This window comes from Opisthocomus hoazin, chromosome 8 (assembly GCF_030867145.1).
Source record: "Opisthocomus hoazin isolate bOpiHoa1 chromosome 8, bOpiHoa1.hap1, whole genome shotgun sequence".
NCBI lineage: Eukaryota > Metazoa > Chordata > Aves > Opisthocomiformes > Opisthocomidae > Opisthocomus > Opisthocomus hoazin.
Window position 1 is genome coordinate 53,215,886 of NC_134421.1, and position 25,865 is coordinate 53,241,750.

Genomic DNA, 25,865 nt, shown 5'->3' on the forward strand with positions numbered 1-25,865 from the left:
AAGTTTTAACAATCACTAAGAATTTATATTAAAAATAATAAAGTAAACCCAGTTTTAACAATCACTAAGAATTTATATTAAAAATAATAAAACCAACACAAAACCCACCCACTCAATAACTTACCTCCATACTCCAGTGAAAGCTTTCAGCCCTTCTTTTGAAGTCATTCTTTTCTCAAAGGCAGCAGTGCCTGAACTGAAGATAAGAGATGCTTCCATAACTCCTATACCCTCCTATTTTTATTTATGTTTTTAAGAATTGCGTGTTTCGATTTTAAGGCCTTTTGGACCTGCATATTATCTTTTAAAAAAATTCTAATGAAATTATTAATTCTTAGCCAAGCTGATACTGAAACAGTGTGTTCTTAAGAACTAAGTCCTTCACGAAAAAAGGAACTTGCAGGTACAAATAGAGTAGACCAACTGATATAATTTTACTTTTAAACATAGTGACTAGTTCTCACGCTCTCAGGAAAAGTTCTAACAAAAAAGCAGGACTATACAATTAAGTATCCATATGAATAAGATGCAAATTGGGGGCTACAAAATGCCATCACTTCAACTCTCCCCATGAGAGTTACAGAGGCGCTGGGGTACAGGCTGCCTTCAGGGGAGCCCAGCTGCTTGCTCCCAGAGAACGGGGGGTTTCAGGTAAGCTTGTTCACCGCCAGCACTCCCGTGCCGTGATGTGGCTCCACGATGCATTAAGCCAAAGGCTGTATTTACATCCAAGCCTTGAGTGAAATTCTTCATCTTCTACCTCCCTCTCTACTGGTCTGGAGTGATTAAACATCTCCTTTGCAAAAGTCAAGGTTATATTCACAGTTAAAATGTAGGGGGAAAATGGAGATAATAATTAACCAGTACATGTTTCTCAATAAGCTGCTTCAAACTCACCTAGTTCGAGCTATACATAAACTAGAACAAATCATTTTATTACTGCAGAAAAAAAACATGTGCTGTTCCCATTTAACCCTAGAAGAACAAAGAAATGCTGACTGTTGATAGAATTAAAAGTTACCTTTTAAAATACTGGAAACAAAATGCAGTATTAGTTTTTCCCAAGTACACTGTATAATAATTTACTTCTATAGAACTGGTGTAAACATAACTGATGGAATAACAACAGAAATACCTGACACTATAAAATGTTTAGAGACATATCATGTGGAAACCAAAGCTACCAAAGCAACAAATTTTCTTGAGGTTGAATAGCTTGAGTGAAATGAAAAGAACCAGAATCCAAGCTCAAGTCCAAGGAGCTAAACGGAAACCCAATCTTTTCACATAGCATGTTCTGTGGTATATTTATGATGACAACTGTATCAATTAATTTTGATTCAATGTTGTCTTAAATCCATCTGAAAATAAAAGGCAGTGTTGACTACCACTACAAAATTGCAAATAAAATGTTTAATTTCAGAAACTGAGTTCACCATTTATAAATACACTAAAACATAGTAAATGCAAAATTAGATTAGGCATAGGTACAGTATTTTAACAAAGCTACAACTTTTCTAAAAGGTCATAGGCAAATGATGACTTGTTTCCCAAAAAGTATTCAATGAAATCTGAAATTAGAATCTTTCTACAGTTAAAAAACCAGGGAGAACGTTCCTTTCAAATTAAAATGCTGGCTACTTTTTTCCATCTTATTTGAAGTTTCGAGGGCTCTATATCCCATTTGCCTGAGGGACACCAACAGTTAAGAATCAACCCTACTACATAAAATTCTAAGCAGTGCACCATATCCATAAGGCTATTATTGAAAATCAGAAGATCAGTTATTTCTGTACTAGGAGCTTTAAGACAGGCTGTTCTACACAACTGAAATTACGTTAGGAGTAAGGGCTCAATTTTTACAATAGGGAACCTTATAGTTTCAATGCACTAAAGATTAGAAAAGGCTTTAGGTTGACATTGGAGTCTTCATGGTAAATTTCTTGCCTTTTTTGTACATGGCATTAAATAACAAGCATTAATTCACAACCTTTGATAAGACTTCCAATGAGCTTTTATAAATATCCAGAATATTTCTGTAGTTCAGTTAAAATGTAAAACCTGAACAGGAGAACCCAGAATGGGAAGTTTTACTACCGATTGCTGTATGACTGACATTCCATATCATCTCAAAATTAAGATTTATTTTCAGATACTAAGTCAACAGTCTGCTGTAAACACATCTTCCTCAATAACTCTTCTTAATCCTTTAAGTACTTTAGGGCTTGTAGTTAAAAACACTACATGATAAAAAGACATCTTGAACCCCATCTTTCATGTACAGCTTTCTTTCAACAACTACAAAAGCTGTTTTGTTGCAATTAAAGCAATGTTCAACTAAAATACAGTACCTGGTTTATGGTTTTTACATAATAATTGAATAAAAAACTACAGAATAGAACTGTTTACATCTTTTTTTTTTTTGCCATTCTATTAAAACAAATGACTGAGCTTTTTTAAAGTCCATTTACAATTATGGATTAAAACCTACATAATTTTGTATAATTTGACAAGACAGGCTATCTCTAGTGTGAACTTTTAAAAAACATATATACAGTATCTGGCCTGAAGTACTATGAATAAGGCACATGTAGACATATTGAAAGCTGAAAAAAATGAAACTAAAATTTGGAATTATAGTCACTGATTAGATGTCATACATGGCCCCTACTGGAGCAATTTAATAATCCGAGTTATAGATAGTTAATATCCAGTGAGCAACAATAGATTTAGTCTAGCAGTTTGTTCATTAGTTTCAATACTGGAAGTATATTAAAGGAAGATTCACTTTCAAAAAGATAAGCTTTTCAAAGTGTTCAATCATTAACCTTGACTGACTAAAGTTGTTGCTTTCATTGGATGTACTGAACAGTCTCTCTGAAGGAACAATGCTTGGTGGACAACCCAAGAACCTGACAGCCAATTTTGACAGTACTGGCCAAGATGACTTCTTAAAGTTCCAGTAAGTTAAAGGATCACAGTTATGCTCAAGCACTTCTTCCTCCAAGTAAGAAAGCACCATTTCCTCTGGTAACTTTGCTCTCTCTTTCAGGTCTTTCGTTTTCTTCATGTCACCCATGAGTGACCAAAGATTATCTTCCCCATATGAGTTTGTAGATGGTGAACCTATATCACATCCATTGGAAACAGGTTTATCATCATCTGAGGTAGAACTCATTATTTCCAGCTCCCTGATTAAGTCTTGTTTATATTGTTCAGCCTCCTCTTCTGTAAATAAGGATGTTTTATACCGGGGATCCAGAAGCGTAGCAAAAATGTACCTTGGATCATGAAGAGTGGAGGACAATCTACTCACCATAGCTTCTTTCAAAGATTTCAGCATAGTATCTATGCCCATTGTTTCCTCAAATAGCATTTCTATTTTCCTGTTAAGTATATGAATCATTGGAATCACTTGGCTTAGAGTGGACATGTGTGTACTCATCTCCCTGCTTGCAGCTTCAAAAGGTTTGAGCGCATGACACACCGACTGCATGACTTCCCACTGATCACAGCTTATTAGCTCCCGAAAGCTGCACTCTATTGACATTTCGTCAATTGCTCTTTTCTGTTCGATAAGACGTTCAAGCATATGAAATGATGTATTCCACTTGGATGGAACATCTTGTATTAGCTGATGCTGAGGCAACTCATACTCTTTTTGCAACTCAGCTAACTTCTCTTTTGCTTTTGCTGACCGATGGACACGTTCACAGATCTTTCTTGCAATACTAAGCAAATTCTGAACCATTCTCTGGCTTTTAATAGCCTCGTTTACAATGACATTAACAGTGTGACTAAAACATTGTACACTTGAATGATCACCTTCATTTAAAGTTTTTTCTATACTCTGATTATCAGTAACAGTAATCCCGATCTGAAGGCCAATGGAAGTAATCCATGTTTCCCACCAGTACTCTAGCTGCTTTTGAATGCTGATTCCATTGTAGTCGCAGTCGATCTGTGATACGTTTAATAGAGCTGAACAGTGGTAATCCTCACACTGCGGTCGAAACGAAGACTCAAATGTTACCCAGTGAGCTGTCAGGGTTAGATATTCTCGTGTCTGGTTGCTCATCCATATTCCGGATGTAAAATGGATCACTCCACTTTCAGCTTCTTTAAGATGTGAAATAATTATTTGTTTTACATTATCATACATATCTGGAATTGCTGTCCTAGAAAAGTAAGACGGAGAAGGTAAAGAATACTGAGGTTGCAAGTATTCAAGCAGCCTATTAAAGCCAACGTTGTCTACAAAAGAATATGGCTGAAGGTCAAGTGCAATCATTTCGGCTACAAGACTTGTGATTTTTTTGGCAACTGGGTGAGAGTCACAAAACTTGTCATTGGTTTCATCAAAATTTGAAGATCCTAGTAATTCTGTGCTCAGTGGCATACGATTATCCGTAGATGAGGATAAAACTGTCTCTGAGACCTCAGGTTTCAATACATTATTATGAAACCGCTGCAAATGTCTTAGAAGGCAACTTGTGCCCAGATTTGTTGGCTTTTTCCCCCTACTTATTGTACGTCCACAATGCATGCATATTACTTTTGTTGAATCTGCAGAACAAATTGAAAAGTGATTCCACAGTTTTGAGGTCTTCTTACTATTAACAGGAAATATAATTTGATTATCATGTGTCACCATTGTAGGCAAATCAGTCAACTTTGAGGATGAACATTCTGCAGAAGCCAAAGTGGCGTAAGGAGAATTTGCCAAACTCACATCAAGAAAGCTCTTTTGGTTTCCAATTACATCGGGATGGCGTCTATATAGATGTCTCATCAAGCAGCTTGTGCCCACATCTCCTTTTTTACCACGACTTATCACACAACTGCAGTATCTACACACTGCTTTTAGACTGTCTGCAGGTGACAGTGAGAAGTGATGCCACACTTCCGATTTAAGCCTTTTCATAATCCTTTTGTTTTGCTGAAATACAGCGGCAGGTTCAAATATCAGTGGACCTAATCCCTCACACTGCTTCTCAGGAGAGGAAACAAAGGAGACTTCACCTATATCATCAGAAGATGACAGCATTGAGTCTTCCACTAGAGCATCTCCGGAAGCGAGATTAGTATGGATCTCCTCAGAGATTCTGTCTGGAGAAGAAGAAACAGAAGTTGATTCTTTCATTAGTTTCCCAGGAGAGGACGACATAGAATTCAGATCACTATCTGAGGGTAGTAAAGAAGGCAACAGTGTTGGAGGTGCGGTGTAGAGAGGTGGTATGCTGGTACCACCCCCATTCTCTTGCAGGACAATGGAACGATGGGCTCTCCACATGTGTCTTATTAAACAACTCGTTCCTAGGTCTTTCCCGTTTTTTCCTCTACTGAATTCATTCATGCAGTGGATGCAAACAGCTTTAGAATTATCTAAAGGTGACAAATAAAAGTGTTTCCAGACAGCAGATCTCCTTCTGGAACCTGATGTGCTCTTTGGAATTACAACAGTTTTTTCTGCTACATTCTCCACAGCATCGTCATACTGGTTGTTGGGTAGCTGTGGAGATGACCCAACCATGACTTCTTCTTTGCTGCACTTTTCAGAAACTGAGAGATCTGGTATTTCTTCAGATGAAACAATAGAAACAGATTCCTCAATTATTTGATCTGGAGACGGTATTTTAGAAGCTATTTTCTTAACCAGTTTTATAGGGGATAGCATAGAACTCAGATCTCCAACATCCGCGGACTGAGGTGGCAGTAACAATGTCGGTGAAGAAAAGGAGGATATACCTGGCATACTTCCATTTTCTTGAATTAGTACAGTGGGATGGGCTCTCCTCACATGTCTCATGAGACAACTTGTACTCAGGTCCTTTTCATTTTTACCCCTGCTAAATTCTTTCATACAGTACATACATATTGCTTTAGTGCTATCTCTAGGAGATATAAAAAAATGGTTCCAAGCAGGTGACTTTTTTCTGGAGCTTATGTTTCTGCTAGAAAGGAGGCTTTGTGTCACAGCTTCCATTGCTACATCATACAGCGTACTACTATACTGAGAAAAAAGAGATCCATAATCATCTTCATTTTCTGTAGATAAATATGTGCCAGGGTTGTTGGTAATGAAGTTCTTTTCTTTGTCTTCTTGTTCATCACTGCTGTCCACATGCTTGAAATCATCTTGTTCTGTCTTGATATCCATTCTTTCTAGAGTACAGTTAATGCTGTCTTCCTCTTGCTCTACTTTCAAGTTACTGATTTTACCCAATACAAAATTACCATCCATTCTGGGGGAACCTGCTCCACTCTTGTCCATGGATGACAAATTCTTCTTGCCAAGTCTTCATTTATTAATAAATATAGATAATTTAAAATTTTATTAAGATGATGTATCTTGTATACTGAATGCACAAACCCAAGTGTGCATATGTGTTAAAATAATCTCTGGTGTATGAATTCTGTATCCGTGTTGTGCATAAGCAAATATGATTAGTCAGAAAAATGCATTTAAAAATTATAGATTTAATTAATGGAATCTCATTTCTTCCCCAGGATCAGGACATTTCAGGTCATAGATTAATGTTCTCAAAGACAGCTACTGTTAAATGCTTCATGTTGTAGACATAATCCTAAAAAACGAATGTTCTATTTTCTTGTTGAAGGAAGCCATTCTGTTCATCTTGACTGGGCAACTGCAATTCTTTTGCACCATCTAGAAATAAAAAAATCAGAAGACAAAGTTGACTAACATACTCTAAATAACTATTGTAAAGGTGAACTGAACACATGCATTAAATGTTCTGTGTTTTTTTTTTTTCTTTGAGATAAACACAACTCAATGTACTATTGAAAAAAAGAAAAAACAAAATTTACTCAATACATTGACTGTGGGCAAATACATGTCTACACACGCAGCTCTGGTTCAGCTTAGACAAAATCTAGAGTCCAAGCATCACTTTTGTATTTGCTTGGACACACCTATGCCTCATCCTACATCCTAATTCAACCCCTGCATAATCATACAGACACACATACGTATACAAACATATATATACAAACACATACTATACAGGTGTCTGTATCTACAGATACATATGAATACAAGCAGGCATTTAGTTATGTTAGCATAGAAATATGTACTTAAAACCAAATGTTAAGTTATACTCCTGTACATGTGAGTCCTTCACTACTGACAGCAGTGTCTAAAACTACAATATTTCACATGAAACATCTTTAAGGGTGTCCAGCGTTCAGTCGCACTAACCTCTCTCTGTTCCTCTGACCACAGTCTCACATGGTTCTTTTCACGCCATAACACTCCCAGACAACACCATACTACAGAAACAAGCTACTTTTAGAGTTTCACAATTACAAATGGAAATGCTTAATTTAGGATAACTGGGCTATGCAAATGGCATATATACATTGAGGTCTCCCAAAAGCGTAACATCACTCGGAAGCGAAGATACACACAGTTACGAACACTGGTGCATAGTGCAGCACTGCCTGCTCTTCAGGTACCGAAGGGTTATACTAGAAAGCCCATTTACACCAAGACAGCTCACTTCCCACATGAGCAAAGACTTCCCCACCAACAATTCCAGTACAAAGAGTAGGGGTTTTGAAGCACAGCTGCATATAAATCACAGGGCAACAACAGGCTTAAAACCCAGACCCCTCCCGCTGGCCCCACACAAACGAGAAGAAGCTGTCTGCATTTCTCAGCCACTTTTTTTTTCCTTCTTACTACAGTTCTATCAGAAATCTGAATTTTGCCAAATCCCTTCTCATTTATTCTCTTGTGTCATTAATGTAGTTATTGGTACCATCATTCAAGGTAACAAACATTTTTTGACCACACAGCTGATGCCACAACACGCACTCCAATTTGTGCAAACTGGATTTTATGTGACTCTTTCTCCCCAGCTGAAGACAAAACACAAATCTGAATCAGTTATTTTAAAAACTTCTCACACAATTTTCTCAAACACATGGAGGATTTCAGCAGACAAAAGGTGAAATCAGCCACAGCTACAAGACACATTAAAAAAGTCTAGGTTGTACTCACACACACATTTCCCCCCTGTATCAAAACCAATGTCATATTAGCTTTGTATTCTATTTTAATTAATATTTCCCTGAGGTCTGTTTACAAGAGAGATCAGAAACACTAATTTTCTATGGATTTCAGACCTCTGGAAAGCCTAGTGTAGCGATAACTTACTTTCTTTTCCAGTGCATCTTTGAGAGGTCCTGGAGGACAGGAGAGGTGCCCGAGGACTGGAGAAAGGCCAATGTCACTCCAATCTTCAAAAAGGGCAAAAAAGAAGACCCAGGGAACTAAAGGCCGGTCAGCCTCACCTCCATCCCGGGAAAGATGATGGAGCAGCTTATCCTGGAGGTCATCATCAAGCAAGTGGAAGAAAAGAAGGTTATCAGGAGTAGTCAGCATGGATTCACCAAGGGGAAATCATGCCTGACCAATCTGATAGCTTTCTACGATGGCATGACTGGCTGGGTAGATGAGGGGAGAGCCGTGGATGTTGTCCACCTCGACTTCAGCAAGGCTTTCGACACAGTCTCCCATAACATCCTCCTAGGGAAGCTGAGGAAGTGTGGGCTGGATCAATGATCAGTGAGGAGGATTGAGAACTGGCTGAATGGCAGAACTCAGAGGGTTGTCATCAGCGGCGCTGAGTCTAGATGGAGGCCTGTAACTAGTGGTGTCCCTCAGGGGTCAGTACTGGGCCCAGTCTTGTTTAACTTCTTCATCAACGACCTGGATGAAGAGTTAGAATGCACCCTCAGCAAGTTTGCTGATGACACAAAATGGGGAGGAGTGGTAGGTACACCAGAAGGCTGTGCTGCCATTCAGCATGACCTGGACAGGATGGAGAGTTGGGTGGAGAGGAACCTGATGAGGTTCAACAAAGGCAAATGCAGGGTCCTGCACCTGGGGAGGAACAACCTCATGCACCAGTACAGGCTTGGGGTGGACCTGCTGGAGAGCAGCTCTGTGGAGAGGGACCTGGGTGTCCTGGTTGGATGACAGGTTGACCATGAACCAGCAGTGTGCCCTGGCTGCCAAGAAAGCCAATGGCATCCTGGGATGCATTAGGAGGACTGTGGCCAGCAGGACGAGGGAGGTTCTCCTTCCCCTCTACACTGCCCTAGTGAGGCCCCATCTGGAGTACTCTGTCCAGTTCTGGGCTTCCCAGTTCAAGAAAGATGAAGAGCTACTGGAGAGAGTCCAGCGGAGGGCTACAAGGATGGCGAGGGGACTGGAGGATCTCTCCTACAAGGAGAGGCTGAGGGAGCTGGGCTTGTTCAGCCTGAAGAAGAGAAGGCTGAGAGGGGACCTAATAAATGCTTATAAATATCTGAAGGGTGGGTGTCAGGAGGATGGGGCCAGACTCTTTTCAGTAGTGCCCAGCGACAGGACAAGGGACAATGGGCACAAACTGAAGCATAGGAAGTTCCATCTGAACATTAGGAAGACCTTCTTCCCTCTGAGGGTGACGGAGCACTGGAACAGGCTGCCCAGGGTGGTTGTGGAGTCTCCTTCTCTGGAGATATTCAAGACCCACCTGGACAAGGTCCTCTACACCCTGCTGTAGGTGACCCTGCTTTGGCAGGGGGGTTGGACTAGATGACTCACAGAGGTCCCTTCCAACCCTCTGTGAACATTCTGTGATTCTGTGCAGGGCAAGGAAAAGGAGGGGCAATCAGCTCATTGCAGCTATTTTAAGAAAAGGGAGATGGAGCAGTCAGAACCTGCAAAGAGGAAGGCAGTAACTCGGGTTTTCTTTCTGTAAAAGTTTAGTATTTGTGTTCTGCCTTTCCCTCTCCTTCTCAGAAAAAAAGATGTTTTCAGACACCAAAAGGTATGAGGGTTGAGCGTGAGGAACATCAGTTCTAATGAAGGGAGAGACATGAAGAAAAAGAAAAACCTGAAATTTCTAGAAGAAATTTAACGCACTACACAATACTTTCGACAGGTTTGGGAAATCTAAAAAAACTGGCAGCAGACTAAATTTACATCACTCAGTATAAAACTAATGAAACAAGTTAGTGATCACACACATATTGATTATATGGAAGCATGTGCATCTGGGACGAGAGAGAGCATAAGATAGTAAACATTTTTAATATAAATTAACCTAAGATTTTTTTTTCCATGTTTATTTCAATGTAATTTGTGAATCTGGAGCTTGTACTGCAAACAGGAAAAGCAAGAATATATAATAAGCTGTTGTGACTTAAGATCACAGAACAGAAAGGCTCACAAGCAAATGACTCCTCGCCGAGCTTACAGAACATAAATTATGCATGCAAGTGCCAAGGTACAGCAAGCACATTGCAGATTCCTAGCTAGATTCACACAAAATACACGCACGCGTTCATTGTCATTGAGGTCTGATGAAGTTGTGCATAATTTCTTTACCTCAAAACAGGTAATCACATCTCTAGCCTGCAATTGAAGTAATTTCTTAACTATGTAAAACCAATTTTAGGCTTTGAACAGAAAAATCCATGGAGATCCTTCACTCGTCCCTGTCCTGATAAGCAGTGACTGCTTAACACGGCTAAGTGTAAGGTAGCTGTGATGGGAAGATTTGGAAACCTGATAAATGAGACCAGTTGCCAACTTCATAACAACACTTCACTAGACTGACATTCATTAGACATACGCATTGCCAATGGTGAAGTTCTTAATCATTATCAGCCATTATCACTACATATTCAAACAGCTAGGCCCTAATCATCTTATCCTAAATTAGCTTTGAGTACACAATAGCACTGAACCGATGCCATGTAGTTATACACGGATAGCTATGGTCCTTGATGGCCTTAGCTGCTGAAGTTGAGGTGAACAGGTGAGAGCGCTATTTGGACTCTGAAGCAAGAGCCCTGGTGGTAGACTTCTTTCTTCCCCGCTTCTCCTTCATGTCGCTGGGTGTTTTTAAAGCTCGTAATCCCCTTCACCAAAAAAGAGTGTGGGAAGAAATATCACCCACTGCTGACATTACTTACCTCCTTTTCTTTAGGACCAGAAACTGTTCTGGTTCCACCAGAAATCTTTCCTCCTTACTCTGTGTTCTTTGTTTTCGCTTGCAGATTTAAGTACTTAAATCATTGATTCATGTTTTTCTGTCCCTTATTTGTGCAATCAAACATCCATCTCCCTTTGCAGCTACATATTACTGCTGTAATTATGCTTAGCTGTGATATAAAACACTTTCACATTGTTAGGAGCATTATACTACTAGCAGTGTTACAAAGCACTTATATACTGTGGCCAGCTACAGTATTTTAGCGTGCTTATGACTGAGTCTAGGATAATAAAACATTAATTATATCTTGTCCACTTTACGGCTGTTAGAGGTCTCCGACTACTTAGTACATATTTTTCTGGGCATTGCCGCTGCCTTCTAGGAATGCAGAATAACTGAGATTCTTAAAGGAGACCCGTAAGGGCTGCCAGATCACTTCCTGGGAAATCCCTGAGGCTGGATGCCCCTTAGAAGATTTTGTACATATTTTTTTTCCATTTTCTTTCAAACACCTAAGCATGATCTCTATTGCTTTGAGTGTTACTACATCATAGTGTAAAGATTAAGTCAAGCTCCCTCCCTTCAAACACCCTTGAGGGTTCAACCCTGATTTTCTTTACAATACAGTCCCCAAAACGCTCAAGGTTAGAAAGACAGATATGCTTTTCATCTCCCCCTCCCATGCCAACTCTATGTAAGAATCAATCTGTTTTAAAAACAAAACACTCCATCCTATTTTAAAATTTTATAGTAAACTAGAACGAAGTATGAATTTGATTATGACCACCTTTACATAGCTTATTCACCCGTGGACACAAGCTACTCGAAGTTAAGGACTACTGCTACACAAACAGGATATTCAAGAAGAAAAATGTTTTCTAAGGTAGAAAAGGCTACAGGCAGTGCACTCAAAATTGAAATTCTTTGTGCCTTTGAGATCTTCTCAATTAGATTCAGACAAGCAGCGAAACAAAGAGAATTAAGAGTCACCTTGCAACAAAAATCTTCCAAGAAAATAAATGGAACTAGAGAACAACTATGTACTCAAATGTACTACTCTAGGCTATTAGCTCCTGTGCGGCTGTAGACAGTTAGTGGTTTGTTGTGGTAAGGAGCTTGCAGAAACATTTCATAGGATTTTCTGTTCAAAATGGGATTACTGAAAGCCTGTGGTGGTTGACGAGAAATGTCAGGAGAATGTCGCTGATCCAAAGAGTGCCACAGCAGACTGTCACGACCAGAAGAAATCACTGCTGAAGGAAGGAGGTAAAAAAAGAGAAACACTGGTGTTTTGGGATTGCAGAGACATACACAAACACACAGAGAAGTATGAAAAGTATGCAAGAACACTGAACCATGAGCAGATATTCATTTGTAAAGCAGATAGTGGCCTGCAAGCTTTAAACGGTTTTAGATTTTAGGTTGAGTAGTCAGGCAATAATCATGGACTCGATTATACTACAGAACTGTAGTGCAAATAATGGTCTAGAGAAAGTATAAAACTTTGAATTATTATACAAGTACATACAGTGTAAATACAGACAAACACACATACACCCGCAAAATGCGAGAGTAGTTGTTTCAAGAAAGATGCAAAACGTGGAAACAAAGTGAAAGGAAAATTAATTACTCGTATAAAAAAAAAATCAAAAGTAGTGACACATTTTGAGCGTAGGAGGTACATAAAAGCACATTAAAAATAATCTGCACAAATGAATGTCAGTTTTAGAACGAATAGTGCTAATCTTCTTTATTTTTGGAAATCTAGAGGCATCATTAAGAACATCAAGTGAAAAAAGAATCCCTAAAAGCAAGCACTACGAGCAACACGGAGGGGACATTTTCAGAAATTATAAGCAGGACATATTTTTATAAATGTATAGCCTAGACGAATCTTACTGCTTTTCAAAGTTACAAATCCCCTGAAGAAGGAAAACTAAGAACAGTGACATCTTTTTTATATAGAAATTTCATACGACAAAGTATCAGTACTAGCTCACCCACAAAGAACTGCAGAAGTCTGCAAGATACTGAGCGATTAAAATGTGGTATTGGAAGAGACTGCAAAATTAGCATGCTAGTCACACTCAGAAACGAGGTGGGTCCTAGGCTCAAGTCTCACTGAAGCTCACAAAAATCTGCAGTGTTGCACAAGCATGAACTAGGGGATGCAACAGTGTAACTGGGATCAAGGTACAGAAAGTTAAGCTTAACAAAAGAAACAAATTGTTCTGGACCTCATGAGGTTATCATTTGCAGAGGACTCTTGGGAGAGGAAAAAAAGAGGAAGGTAAAGCCACCTTTACTATTCCATTACTTTTCCAGTCACCTGAAAGGCAGCTCTTATATTAATCGATAACTGTTGGGGTTTCACAAAGATATCTTCTCCAAATTACAAAATAACCTTTCATGTCCACGACCCCAAACGTTCCACCTGGACACAAAAGAATAAAGTGCAAAAACAGCACCACCAATACTGTACATTGCTCCTTGTCAGCAGGAATAGTCTTCACCCTAACTGAATACTGGAACAGAATATAACAGTTAGGAGAAGTGATATTAGACATTTCTGTTAATCTTCTATGAAAAAGTTGAAGTCATAGGAATTTGTGTACTTAACAGAAAATGAGAGCAGCATATGTTAATTAAAAAAAACAAAAGGGCATAAAGGTGGAAAAGAATCGCAGAAACTATTACAAGTGCTCTCTTTTACTGGAGAGAAAAACCCTGATGTTAGAAATTTAAGGTATTTTTATTTAAAATTTCAACTGTTTTTTTCCTACTTATATCTTAAAAATATTGATATATGGAGGTAACAAAAACACAACATTTTTAACTTTGGCTGAGAAATAATATCTAGGTTTAGCTCTTGTTCTGTCACAAGCTACTGGTCTTGTAGAAGCCTATATTTCTCCCTCTGTGACCCCCTCCCAGTTAGGAGGGCTGTAATATTTTATCTTTCATCTTTAGTTTTTGTTCCATCTATTCTGCCACGAATTTTAAGGGGTCATCTTACTACGTGGCTTATCCAAGGTCTCACTCTCACTAAGGCTCCCTCAGTACACCTGAAATACTTGCAGAATGAAAAAAGAAGCTTTTATAATTATTTTTAAAATTCCATTTTGGAGCGAGAAAAACATTCAGAAAAATCCTAGTTTACACACAGGAAACATTCATGAACATTTTCATATGTTTGTGTAAACAAGAAAAGACCGATTCAGCTTCTCAGACTAGGGCTGCTGGCGGGAAGGAAAAAAAAAGCAGGGGGGGGTGATTATTTCCTCCAAGGCTGGGGCATTTCATGGATGTACGGCCAGCCAAGCAGGATGCCAGGCGCAGAAGCTGTAAGAGGCTGGGAGGCAGTAACCAGGCAGCACCAGAGGATGCTGCTACGACTTCTGGGCTTCAGCTGCTGCAATAAATGGGGTAGCATCCTGGCAGGGCAGCTGATGCCCTCAACTCCCTCATCCCCAAAGAGAAGAGAAGCCAGGAGACATCACAAGGAGGAAAATGACATATCCAGAGTAACGCATACAGAGGGGAAATGAAAACGTGCTTTGGAAAGCAATGGGACAAAGGTACACGCTCAGAGCCTTGGGAGACAAGGCAGGAAGAACGAGAGCCCTGCAAGAGAAGCATGTGAGCTCCCCAGCGCGCTCATGCTACTTGTCAGGACACGACATGGAGACCTCCGATTTATCCAAGTATAAAGATCGTTCATGCCTCTTCATATTATTGAAAAACTCCGTGCTTAGTGTAAGCCAGGGCCTAAATGAGCCATCCCAGACAGAGAAAAACCAAAGTGTGGAGAGCTGAGCCATAACTATCATCATTACACTCTGGGTACTCAACCCTAATTAAAAACGCAGAAATGTAGCTAAAGTAGAGACTGAAAAGTTAAGACTACCAGCTAAATGTAAATATTCCCCCCTTTCATGCTTCCTGCCCCCCAAAACTTCATATAATTCTGCTGTGAATGTGGACTATTTTACATTAAGCAGTAAAATAGATGTGTTACTGCCAAGTTAATTTTTTTCAGTTTAGCGGTCTCTGGACTCTTCTCTCTGTCTTTTATTTTCCCCACCACCACCAAATTAACAATACTGCAGGAAAACAACAATCAGCAGCACAGCTCAGGAGTGACAGTTTTAGTCTTAGACTCTTGCTAAAGGGACAGTGTCGAGTTAAAATCTAACTAGCACATGGAAAACACCTAACATTGCACAAACTCCAACTCCTCAAACTCAGACTCTTAATCTCTTAAAAGCCGGTTTATTTTGTACATGTGTTTCCTTGCTGCTGTAAATATCAAAAAGTCTATGGGACTTTGTTGACCAATCGTTTTCCAATACTGCCTGAAACCTCGGGAAAGATTCAAGAGCTAAAGCCCTAGCTTTGTACAAATATCTCCGTCTCAAACCCTAAATCATCTGCATCATGGTGTACTGAAGAAAGTGTGTGCAGCAGCTCCCCCCCTACAACTACACTGGCTCTTACACTGATGTGTAAAAGGAGTGAAAACAATTAATGACAAAGGCAAAACCAAAGAAAACCGGCATGATTTCCAGATTAGCATAATTTTAAAAACTACTTTGTAAGCAGAAATTAAGTAACATTTCATTTTCAAAATTAATGTTTTTTTAAAAGAGAGGATCTTAATTCAATTCTTACACCGGTATATCCACAACCATGGAACTTCTTAAAAAGATTAAGAAAATGCTTTTTAAATATTATACATTTCATATTCATTATTTTTGAAGTGTGATATAAACAAGGATGTTTGTGTTAGCATGTGTATTATTCACATCTGGCTGACATTTAATTCCTGTTTCTTATTATTATTTATTATCCCTGTTTAGTGCCCAACCAGATTTGTCAAACATGCTCAGTATCCAAATGTTTCATCAGACCTCAGTGATACAGGCTGACTGCTCAGCATGTTTAAGAATAAAGCAGGTGTCTGACATAGGACAGGGAGTCAAAAATCAAGCTTATTTCTGGAGAAGTAAGTCTTCGTAATTTATTTAACAATTTATTAAGCATATTTCTATTTGAAGCATCATCCTCCATCACCTAGGTTTAAGCAGCACCGTTAAACATTATAAAGCCTACAGCACAGAAATTCCCATTCCACAAGACTTCAAACAGCATTTATCTTAAAAGTAAAATAAAAACGCAAAGCTGAAACAACTAAAAACGCACCTCAGCCAAAACAATGTTACAAGTTTTATATAAAAAAAATTAAGAAATATCAGTTTCATGTACCACCATACACAATATTATGTACCACCACAAACAGTAACACTACTTACACCACCTGATAAACCTTCAAATGTTGCTATTTTTTTCTTAGTGCAATAAAAATACTATCAGTTTGTAAAAAAAATGTAAGTAATAAAAATATTGAAATAAGAGTATAATCTGTAACTTCCACTTGGAGCAACACTGAACTGATGTGTAAGACTGAGGAAAATCCTGCTCAAAGCTTTAATTAAATTACTGTGTAAAACATCAGCATTTTAACAAATGACAGACAGATCTGGCATCTGGTAGGTGTGAACCATAGCATAGAAACATACCCGGCAAGTATTGCTTCAGTAGTATTATACCAAATAATGAGAAAGAACACCTCCATGCCTAAGAGACAGTTTGGATCCTAGACAAATGTTGACATAATTTACTGTGACAGATCTGGTTTTTATGAGTGATCTCTTAGTAAAAGCTGGGACAGTAATGATTAGGAAGTGTACGACCTGTTTTTTTTTCCTCCTTTGTTATACTGTGCTGCTATGGGACATCAGCACAGGACGTGTGAAGGAAGATAGCCCCCTTTGAGATTGTTTTGGTTTTGCCTGGATAAATGCGCAAAACTTAGTGACAAATATTATATCCAGCACAAGAAGGACATGGAGCTGTCGGAGCAGGGCCAGAGGAGGGACACAAAAATGATGTGAAGGATGGAGCACCTCTTCTATGAGGACAGGCTGAGAGAGTTGGGGCTGTTCAGCCTGCAGAAGGCTGCGGGGAGACCTTGTAGCAGCCTTTCAGTACCCGAAGGGGGCCGTCAGGAAAGATGGGGAAAATATTTTCAGCAGGGCTTGATGCAACAGGACAAGAGTAATGACTTTAAACTAAGGGAGGAAAGATTTAGACTGGATATAAGAAAGAAATTTTTTACAATGAAGGCAGTGAAACACTGGCACAGGTTGTCCAGAGAGGCAGTGGAGGCCCCATCCCTGGAAACATTCAAGGCCAGGTTGGATGGGGCTCTGAGCAAGCTGGTCTAGTCGAAGATGTCCCTGCTCACTGCAGAGGGGTTGGGCTAGATGACCTCTAAAGGTCCCTTCCAACCCAAACCATTCCATGATTCTATCCTCATAAGATGGGGCAATTCTTAATGTTACAAGAAATGAGGTGGTTTTCTTAAGAAAAAAATTTAGATTTTTTTAAACAGTTGAAGCACGTACTGTTTGGTTTATAGCATTTTTAGTGCAGGACGTGAAAGCTGCTTTTAGTATCTCATGCTGTACAGTTTGGGGGTGAGGGGAGGGGAGATGAACAAATGGTGCAGTAACACAACACGAGGGTGAAACGCATAAGATTAAAAAACCAAACAGAGTAGGGAAAATGTATCAGAATTATCATGCAACGGGAAACAACAGAACCAAAACCACAGTAACAACAGGTAAGTTCCAGAAGAATGAAAGACAAAACATTTACTCCATGTTGCTAGAAAACAGCAGCCTGCTTTCAGAAAAGCAACAGAAAATGCAAAGCAAAGCAAAGCTCCTCTGACACTTCTTCTCCCCAGGTGACCAATTCCTCTGCCTAGCCCATTCCACCCTCCTCTCCCTCCTCCTGTACAGTCCACAGCTGACAAAATAAATGGGATACGATTAGGACAGGAGATTATTCTCCTGACTAGTCCATCGTACTAGCTTGCAATATACTAGAAAACATATGCTTTTGTTATTTTAAAGTCTGTCTTTAACCTCAGTAAGAGTGAAACCTTAAGCACTTTAAGGATTAGTTCAAACATTTAAAAATGAGACACCTGTTAAGAGAAAACTGAGAGTCACAAAGTTGAATAGGCAGGATGATGAAGAATGAAAAAGCAGTTAGGAGAGGAACGCCACATCTTGTGTACAGTTAAGTCTTCTTAGAATTCTTGCTGAAAACATCCATGTAATCATAAAATGAAAAAAACCTTCACCAAACGTAAACGGGGTCCTTTTCAGAATGTAGTATTACATTAACCTGTTTGAACTACAATTTTTCTAAAACAAATACATTGAACGATATCTGTTGAACTGCTAAGATGATCATATATTCGCATCTATCTTGACACTAATCACATCAAGTCTGAAAAGGACCATTTAAAAAATCCTTCATACCTAACCACTAATCCAATTCTGTATTTGTATTGATGCCATTTAGTTATATACCCTCAGACCGTTCCACTTGTGCTATGGAAAGGTTTTCCACGATTTACGTATAGTGTATTCGTACATCTGTAATATGACATAATCTTATAATATGTGTTTGTGTCATGGAAAACTTGTGCATATAAAAGCAGGTTAGAAAGAGTCACAGTCCCTGAAAAGACAAAAAAATATTTTCAAGAGGATAAACAGTAGTTTAAACACTTCGTGGGGATTTTTTACAGTTAATCTTAATTATTCTTTTGTCACAAAACTTTATTTCAAGTTAGAAGATACCCTCAATTGCAAATGATTCTCCAAAGAAATCTGTTTCTTCTCTGCACCAAGTATCTTCTTTCTTCCTTATGTAATAATCTGAAGAAATACATCTAGATTTTACTTGAAGCAAGGGAAATATCACCTCTATACTAAATATAAGAGAAAATAATATTCACAGTACCATCCCAGATAATGTTTATAAAGTTCACAAATACTTGGTTTCGTCTTGCCAACGAGCACAAGAACTGCAACAAAAACAACCAGGTAACTTTAAAGCCAAGCTGCTGTATCACATGCAGGAATAATCCACCAAGTCCATGATACAAGTGAACTTCTTGAAGTTCAGTGAACTACCAACCTGTCAGCCTCACCTCTGTGCCTGGGAAGATCATGGAACAGATCCTCCTACAAGTTCTGGTAAGGCATGTGGAGGACAGGGAGGTGATTCGAGACAGCCAGCATGGCTTCACCAAGGGCAAGTCCTGCCTGACCAACTCAGTGGCCTTCTACGATCCGAGTGACCAGCGGACAACGGAAGAGCTACGGATGTCTTCTATCTGGACTTCATTAAGACCTTTGACACAATTCCCCATGACATCCTTCTCTCTACATTGGAGAGATGGATTTGATGGGTGCACTGTTCAGTACATGAGGAATCGGTTGGATGGTCGCATCCAGAGGGTAGTGGTCAAAGGCCACTTTGATCCAGACGGAGATCAGTGACAAGTGGTGTCCCTCAGGGGTCCGTATTGGGACCAGTACTGTTTAATATCTTCATCAATGACATAGACAGGAGGATCGACTGCGCCCTCAGCAACTTTGCAGATGCCATCCAGAGGGACCTGGACAAGCTCAGAAAGTAGACCCATGTGAACCTCATGAGGTTCAACAAGGCCAACTGCAAGGTCCTGCACATGGGCCAGGATAAGCCCCAGTATCAATACAGGCTGGGGGATGAAGGGATTGAGAGCAGCCCTGCCAAGAAGGACCTGGGGGTACTGGTGGATGAACAGCTGGGCATGAACCACCAAAAAGCGCTCGCAGCCCAGAAGGCCAAATGTATCCTTCGCTGCATCAAGAGAAGCATAGCCAGCAGGTCAAGTGAGGTGATTCTGCCACTCTATTCCGCTCTGGTGAGACCCCCCCGGGAGTCCTGCATCCAGCTCTGGAGCCCTCAGCACAGGAAAGACATGGACCTGTGCTGGAGCAGGTCCGGACGAGGGCCACAAAAAAGATCGGAGGAATGGAACTCCTCTCCTAGAAGAAGAGACTGAGAGAGTTGGGGGTGTTAAGCCTGCAGAAGAGAAGGCTGCGGGGAGACCTTATTGCGGCCTTTCAGTACTTATAGGGGGCCTACAGGAAAGATGGGGAGGGACTCTTTATTAGGGAGTGTAGGACGAGAGGGAATGGTTTTACACTAAAAGAGGGTAGATTCAGACTACATATAAGGAACAAATTTTTTATAATGAGGATGGTGAAACGCTGGCACAGATTGCCCAGAAAAGTGGTAGATGCCCCATCCCTAGAAACATTGCAGGGGGGTTGGACTAGATGACCTTTAAAGCTCGCTTCCAACCCAAACCATTTTATGACTCTCATGCCCCTTTCAAGTATTTTTAATCATTTGGTATTTTCTAAAGTGAATTGTACTTTTGTAAGTAGCACCTGACATTTTCACCTGATATCCCAGTTTAAAAAACAACCTCCTCAACATTATCCCTCTCAAAACAAACATTCATATTCATAAAATAAGGGAGAGAGAGCGCAAGGAGCGTACACATCACCCTGTTCACTTCTCAACCAGCCTGTCCCTAGCCTTCATGATTGAGGCTCTTTTCCTTCCTAACATATTTTAGGGACATACTCTCTTTGCCTTCTTCAAGGCAAGGCGAGACATTGCAGCGAAGACCCATCTGACACGGACAGCCAAGCCAGGAAAGCTGACATTGTTTCCACTGACACCATACTGAGCATTAGCAGGAAATTCAAAAAGACACTCCTGTCCCTAGCAAATAAATAGCTGAGTCTTCTTCTCCCAAAAGAAATGGTTTACGGGAGAACCATCCTACTGCCGCAGACAGAGATTTTAACTTGAGCAAATCAGGTTTTGCTCAAGGAGCTAATGAAAAATATAACAGGAATTTTAATTGAGAACAAAGCTTTTTGGGGTACCTATTCTAACTGGTGCAGTTCAGGAGCTTTAATTCATGTACTGCAACCTGTAATTTAAATAAGTTTCACAGAATAAGGTTACAGAGGTGTTTTGTTCAGAGCAGGATCCAAGACATTTTTAGTACAAGAGCAGGTAAAGAAAAGAATAGCTCTCACTGTTCCCATTTGCTTGATTTCTATTATTATACAGAAGTCATAATAATTATTTTACTAATCCTAATATTTTGTCAGGCATAGAAAAGGGAACTAAAAACTTTTAGAGGGAGGCTAAGTATCGGAAAACTCCCTGCTCTTTATGAGCATCATTGTATTTCCTGTCATAAACAGATAATGGTCTCCCCACTAAAGTAAAAGAACCACTTCAGTTCCTCCAGTTTCCCAGCATCAAATGCAAACATACTGCCGACAGCATGGTCTGCACATTGTTTGGCTCCCTGAAAGCTGACCTATTTCAGCGGCCACTAATGCAAGTCGCAACAAGTGAAAACCTCTCATGTAATGAAACCCCGTTGTCTTTTGGATTGCTGGTTTTTTTCCCCGTCTGTAGATGTACTCCCACAGTTATTAGCCTATCATGTTCCCACTTTTAATGCAGAAGAAAGAAGGGGAACCACAGAATAAAAACAAAAAATATATGATTGTCATTATCTATGCCACATTTCAGCATGGATTTGCAGTCCCCAATCTTAAATAAAAACTCTCAAGAACTGGGAGCCAGTAGTTGGATGGGACTTATAAACAGGCAGCAGTTTTCACATTGCTCTTTCCTCTCCCACCTCCTCATGGCATGTCTAACGCTACTAGACCCCTTTAATCAGAAACTAGATTTTCTTCAATGATTTAAACTGCACATAGAAGCTACCGCATAGCGTATGCAGTGGAAGACTTTAATCCTTACAGTGGATGCACGTAGTATGGCCAATAAACAGGAGGAGCTGGAAGCCATTATACAGCAGGACGGCTACGACTTGGTCGCCATCACAGAAACGTGGTGGGACAACTCGCATGACTGGCATGCTGTCATGGATGGCTGCAGACTCTTTAGGAAAGACAGGTCAACAAGGAGAGGTGGGGGAGTTGCTCTATATGTGAGGGAGCAACTGGAATGCATTGAGCTTGGCCTGGGGGCAAGTGAAGAAGGAGTTGAAAGCTTGTGGGTTAGAATTAAGGGACAGGCTCACACGGGTGACATTACGGTGGGTGTATACTACAGGCCACCTGACCAGGAGGAGGAGGTTGATGAAGCCTTCTACAGGCAGCTGCAAGCAGCCTCACAGTCACAGGCTCTGGTTCTCATGGGGGACTTCAACCACCCTGACATCAGCTGGGAAGACCACACAGCTAGGCAGGCGCAATCCAGGAGGTTCCTACAGAGCATCGATGATAACTTTCTGATGCAAGTGGTGGAGGAACCAACAAGGAAAGGCGCGCTGCTGGACCTCGTGTTAACAAACAAGGAGGGACTGGTGGAGGACGTGAAGGTTGGAGGTAGACTCGGCTGCAGTGACCATGAAATGGTCGAGTTCAGGATCCTGCGTGGAGGAAGCAGGGCGATAAGCAGGATCAAAACCCTGGACCTCAGGAGGGCTGACTTTGGCCTCTTCAAGGAGCTACTGGGAGGAATCCCGTGGGCCAGGGCTCTCGAAGGCAGGGGGGTCCATGAGTGCTGGTCGCTTTTTAAACAACACTTCTTCCATGCACAGGAGCAATGCATCCCCCTGAGAAAGAAATTTAGCAAAGGAGGCAGGAGACCTGCATGGTTAAACAAGGAGCTTCTAGCGGAGATCAGGCAGAAGAGAAAGGTGCATGGCATGTGGAAAGAGAGACAGGCCACTTGGGAAGAGTACAGAAACGTAGTGAGAGTATGCAGGGATGCGATGAGGAAGGCCAAGGCTCACCTGGAATTGAAGCTGGCAAGGGATGTCAAAAACAACAAGAAGGGCTTCTTCAACTACATCAGCAGCAAAAGGAAGGCTAGGGACAACGTGGGGCCGCTGCTGAATGAGGCGGGTGTCCTGGTGACGGAGGATGCGGAGAAGGCAGAGCTAATGAATGCCTTCTTTCCTTCAGTTTTCAGTGCTAAGACTGGCCCTCAGGAATCCCAGGCCCCGGAGGTAAGAGAAGAAGCCTACAAAGAGCACGACTTTCCCTTGGTCGAGGAGGACTGTGTGAGGGATCGCTTAAGCGATCTGGATGTCCACAAATCCATGGGCCCCGATGGAATGCACCCACGAGTGCTGAGGGAGCTGGCGGATGTCATTGCTGAGCCACTCTCCATCATCTTTGAGAGGTCCTGGAGGACAGGAGAGGTGCCCGAGGACTGGAGAAAGGCCAATGTCACTCCAATCTTCAAAAAGGTCAAGAAGGAGGACCCAGGGAACTACAGGCCGGTCAGCCTCACCTCCATCCCGGGAAAGGTGATGGAGCAGCTTATCCTGGAGGCCATCATCAAGCAAGTGGAAGAAAAGAAGGTTATCAGGAGTAGTCAGCATGGATTCACCAAGGGGAAATCATGCCTGATCAATCTAATAGCTTTCTACGATGACATGACTGGCTGGGTAGACGAAGGGAGAGCTATGGATGTTATCTACCTTGACTTCAGCAAGGCTTTCGACACAGTCTCCCATGATATCCTCCTGGGGAAGCTGAGGAAGTGTGGGCTGGATGAGTGGTCGGTGAAGTGGATAGAGAACTGGCTGAATGGCAGAACTCAGAGGGTTGTCATCAGCGGCGCTGAGTCTAGTTGGAGGCTGGTGACAAGTGGTGTCCCTCAGGGGTCAGTACTGGGCCCAGTCTTGTTTAACTTCTTCATCAACGACCTGGATGAAGAGTTAGAATGTACCCTCAGCAAGTTTGCTGACGACACCAAACTGGGAGGTGTGGTAGATACACCAGAAGGCTGTGCTGCCATTCAGCGTGACCTGGATAGGCTGGAGAGCTGGGCAGAGAGGAACCTGATGAGGTTCAACAAGGGCAAGTGCAGGGTCCTGCACCTGGGGAGGAACAACCTCATGCACCAGTACAGGCTTGGGGTGGACCTGCTGGAGAGCAGCTCTGCGGAGAGGGACCTGGGTGTCCTGGTGGACGACAGGTTAACGATGAGCCAGCAGTGTGCCCTGGCTGCCAAGAAGGCCAATGGGATCCTGGGGTGCATCAAGAAGAGTGTGGCCAGCAGGACAAGGGAGGTTCTCCTTCCCCTCTACACTGCCCTGGTGAGGCCTCATCTGGAGTACTCTGTCCAGTTCTGGGCTCCCCAGTTCAAGAAGGATGAAGAGCTACTGGAGAGAGTCCAGCGGAGGGCTACAAGGATGGTGAGGGGACTGGAGCATCTCCCCTACGAGGAGAGGTTGAGGGAACTGGGCTTGTTCAGCCTGAAGAAGAGAAGGCTGCGAGGGGACCTTATAAATGCCTACAAATATCTGAAGGGTGGGTGTCAGGAGGATGGGGCCAAGCTCTTTTCGGTGGTGCCCAGTGACAGGACAAGGGGTAATGGGCACAAACTGAGGCACAGGAAGTTCCGTCTGAACATGAGGAGGAACTTCTTCTCTCTGAGGGTGATGGAGCACTGGAACAGGCTGCCCAGGGAGGTTGTGGAGTCTCCTTCTCTGGAGATATTCAAGACCCGCCTGGACAAGGTCCTGTGCAGCCTGCTGTAGGTGACCCTGCTTCGGCGGGGGTGTTGGACTAGATGACCCACAGAGGTCCCTTCCAACCCCTACTATTCTGTGATTCTGTGATGCTAAATGATGTAGACCTGTAACATTTCCAACCTATTGAAACGTAAAATTCCGGACAGCAGAACATTCCCATCTTTGTTCTCAGGAGACTCCTCAGCTCTAAGTACCCATACTATAAAAAGAGTGCCTTCTTAATCACAAATGAAGAAAGCATCATGGACAGAATGAACATCAGCAAAATCCTAGCTCTCTGGGCCGCACCACTCAACTCCAGGAGCCAGCATGCAGTAACTTGTTCATAATACGCTGCATGGTGCAATCCGTACTGGTGAATACATCACATATTACATATTGATACACTGAAACACAGAAGAAAAACGAAGTCAGTCTTCAACTACCATGCCACTAAGGAAAAATACCCCAGCAGGGAACAGTATGAGATCACTTAAAAGATTATGTATTTTACATATTCCTCACAATTCGTATTTCCCAGAATAAACATGTAAAAATGACTGTGTTCTAAAAAACCTTAACAAAATAGTTAAAGAATAAAAGAATTGTCACAAGGAAGTCTAAATATGTTCTATAAGTGCATTTTTTAGGCTGCCCAGTATTATCTAAGCTCTATTCCACAGGGCTTACAATCTGAATTTCAATGAAGCACATGAATATGACAAAAACCAGGTGATAAAATATATAGTTTTCTGACTGAGCTCATATTGACATTTAATTTCTTTAAGACTAACCACTTACAGATTTTATTATCTACCAGAACAACTGAACTTGCAGTCAACAGTTATTTCATCTGGGACTGTAATTCAAGAAATAGTTCTTGAAGATACTAACACCAGATACTCGTTTTCAGCAGACAGGTAGTACTAAAGTGGATATTATCACCGAAGGCTTTTAACCTTGAGAGACACATTAGAAAGGCACTTCAGGTAGAACTATAAAATGCTACAGCGCTTAACATCATGCAATGAAATGGTGCAAAGCATGAAGTGACCCTGTGATGAGTGTATTAGAATTCAGCATTAAATACATGAGAGTGAACTTGTGGATATTCTGGCAAAAGCAACATTGTCCTTTTTATTAGGTATCTTTATGGTGGTCTAGAACTGACTCGAAAGGCTGCTGCAAACGTTGACTACTCTTTCCTGCTCTGAAATGAGGGTGGTGAAACATTCAAGGTCAGGTGGGATGGGACTCTGAGCACTCTGGTCTAGTGGAAGGTGTCCCTGCCCATGGCAGGGGGGTTGAAACTAGATGACTTTTAAAGGTCCCTTCCAACCCAAACCATTCTA

General features: G+C 41.2%; 1 protein-coding gene across 5 annotated transcripts in view; it reads right to left on the reverse strand.

The window, feature by feature from the left end:
- Nucleotides 1–769: 769 nt before the first annotated feature.
- Nucleotides 770–25,865, reverse strand: part of ZBED4 (zinc finger BED-type containing 4) — a 32,190-nt gene continuing 7,094 nt past the window's right edge. For 4 of the 5 annotated variants that reach the window (XM_075428793.1, XM_075428790.1, XM_075428791.1 and 1 more), the window contains one exon: nt 770–6,670. In XM_075428793.1, the coding sequence (XP_075284908.1) occupies nt 2,756–6,274 (3,519 nt within the window). In that variant the 5' untranslated portion in view covers nt 6,275–6,670 and the 3' untranslated portion in view covers nt 770–2,755. Of the gene's footprint in view, nt 6,671–8,182; nt 8,319–25,865 lie in introns of those variants that run through there. The other variant, XM_075428794.1, reaches the window with a different exon arrangement.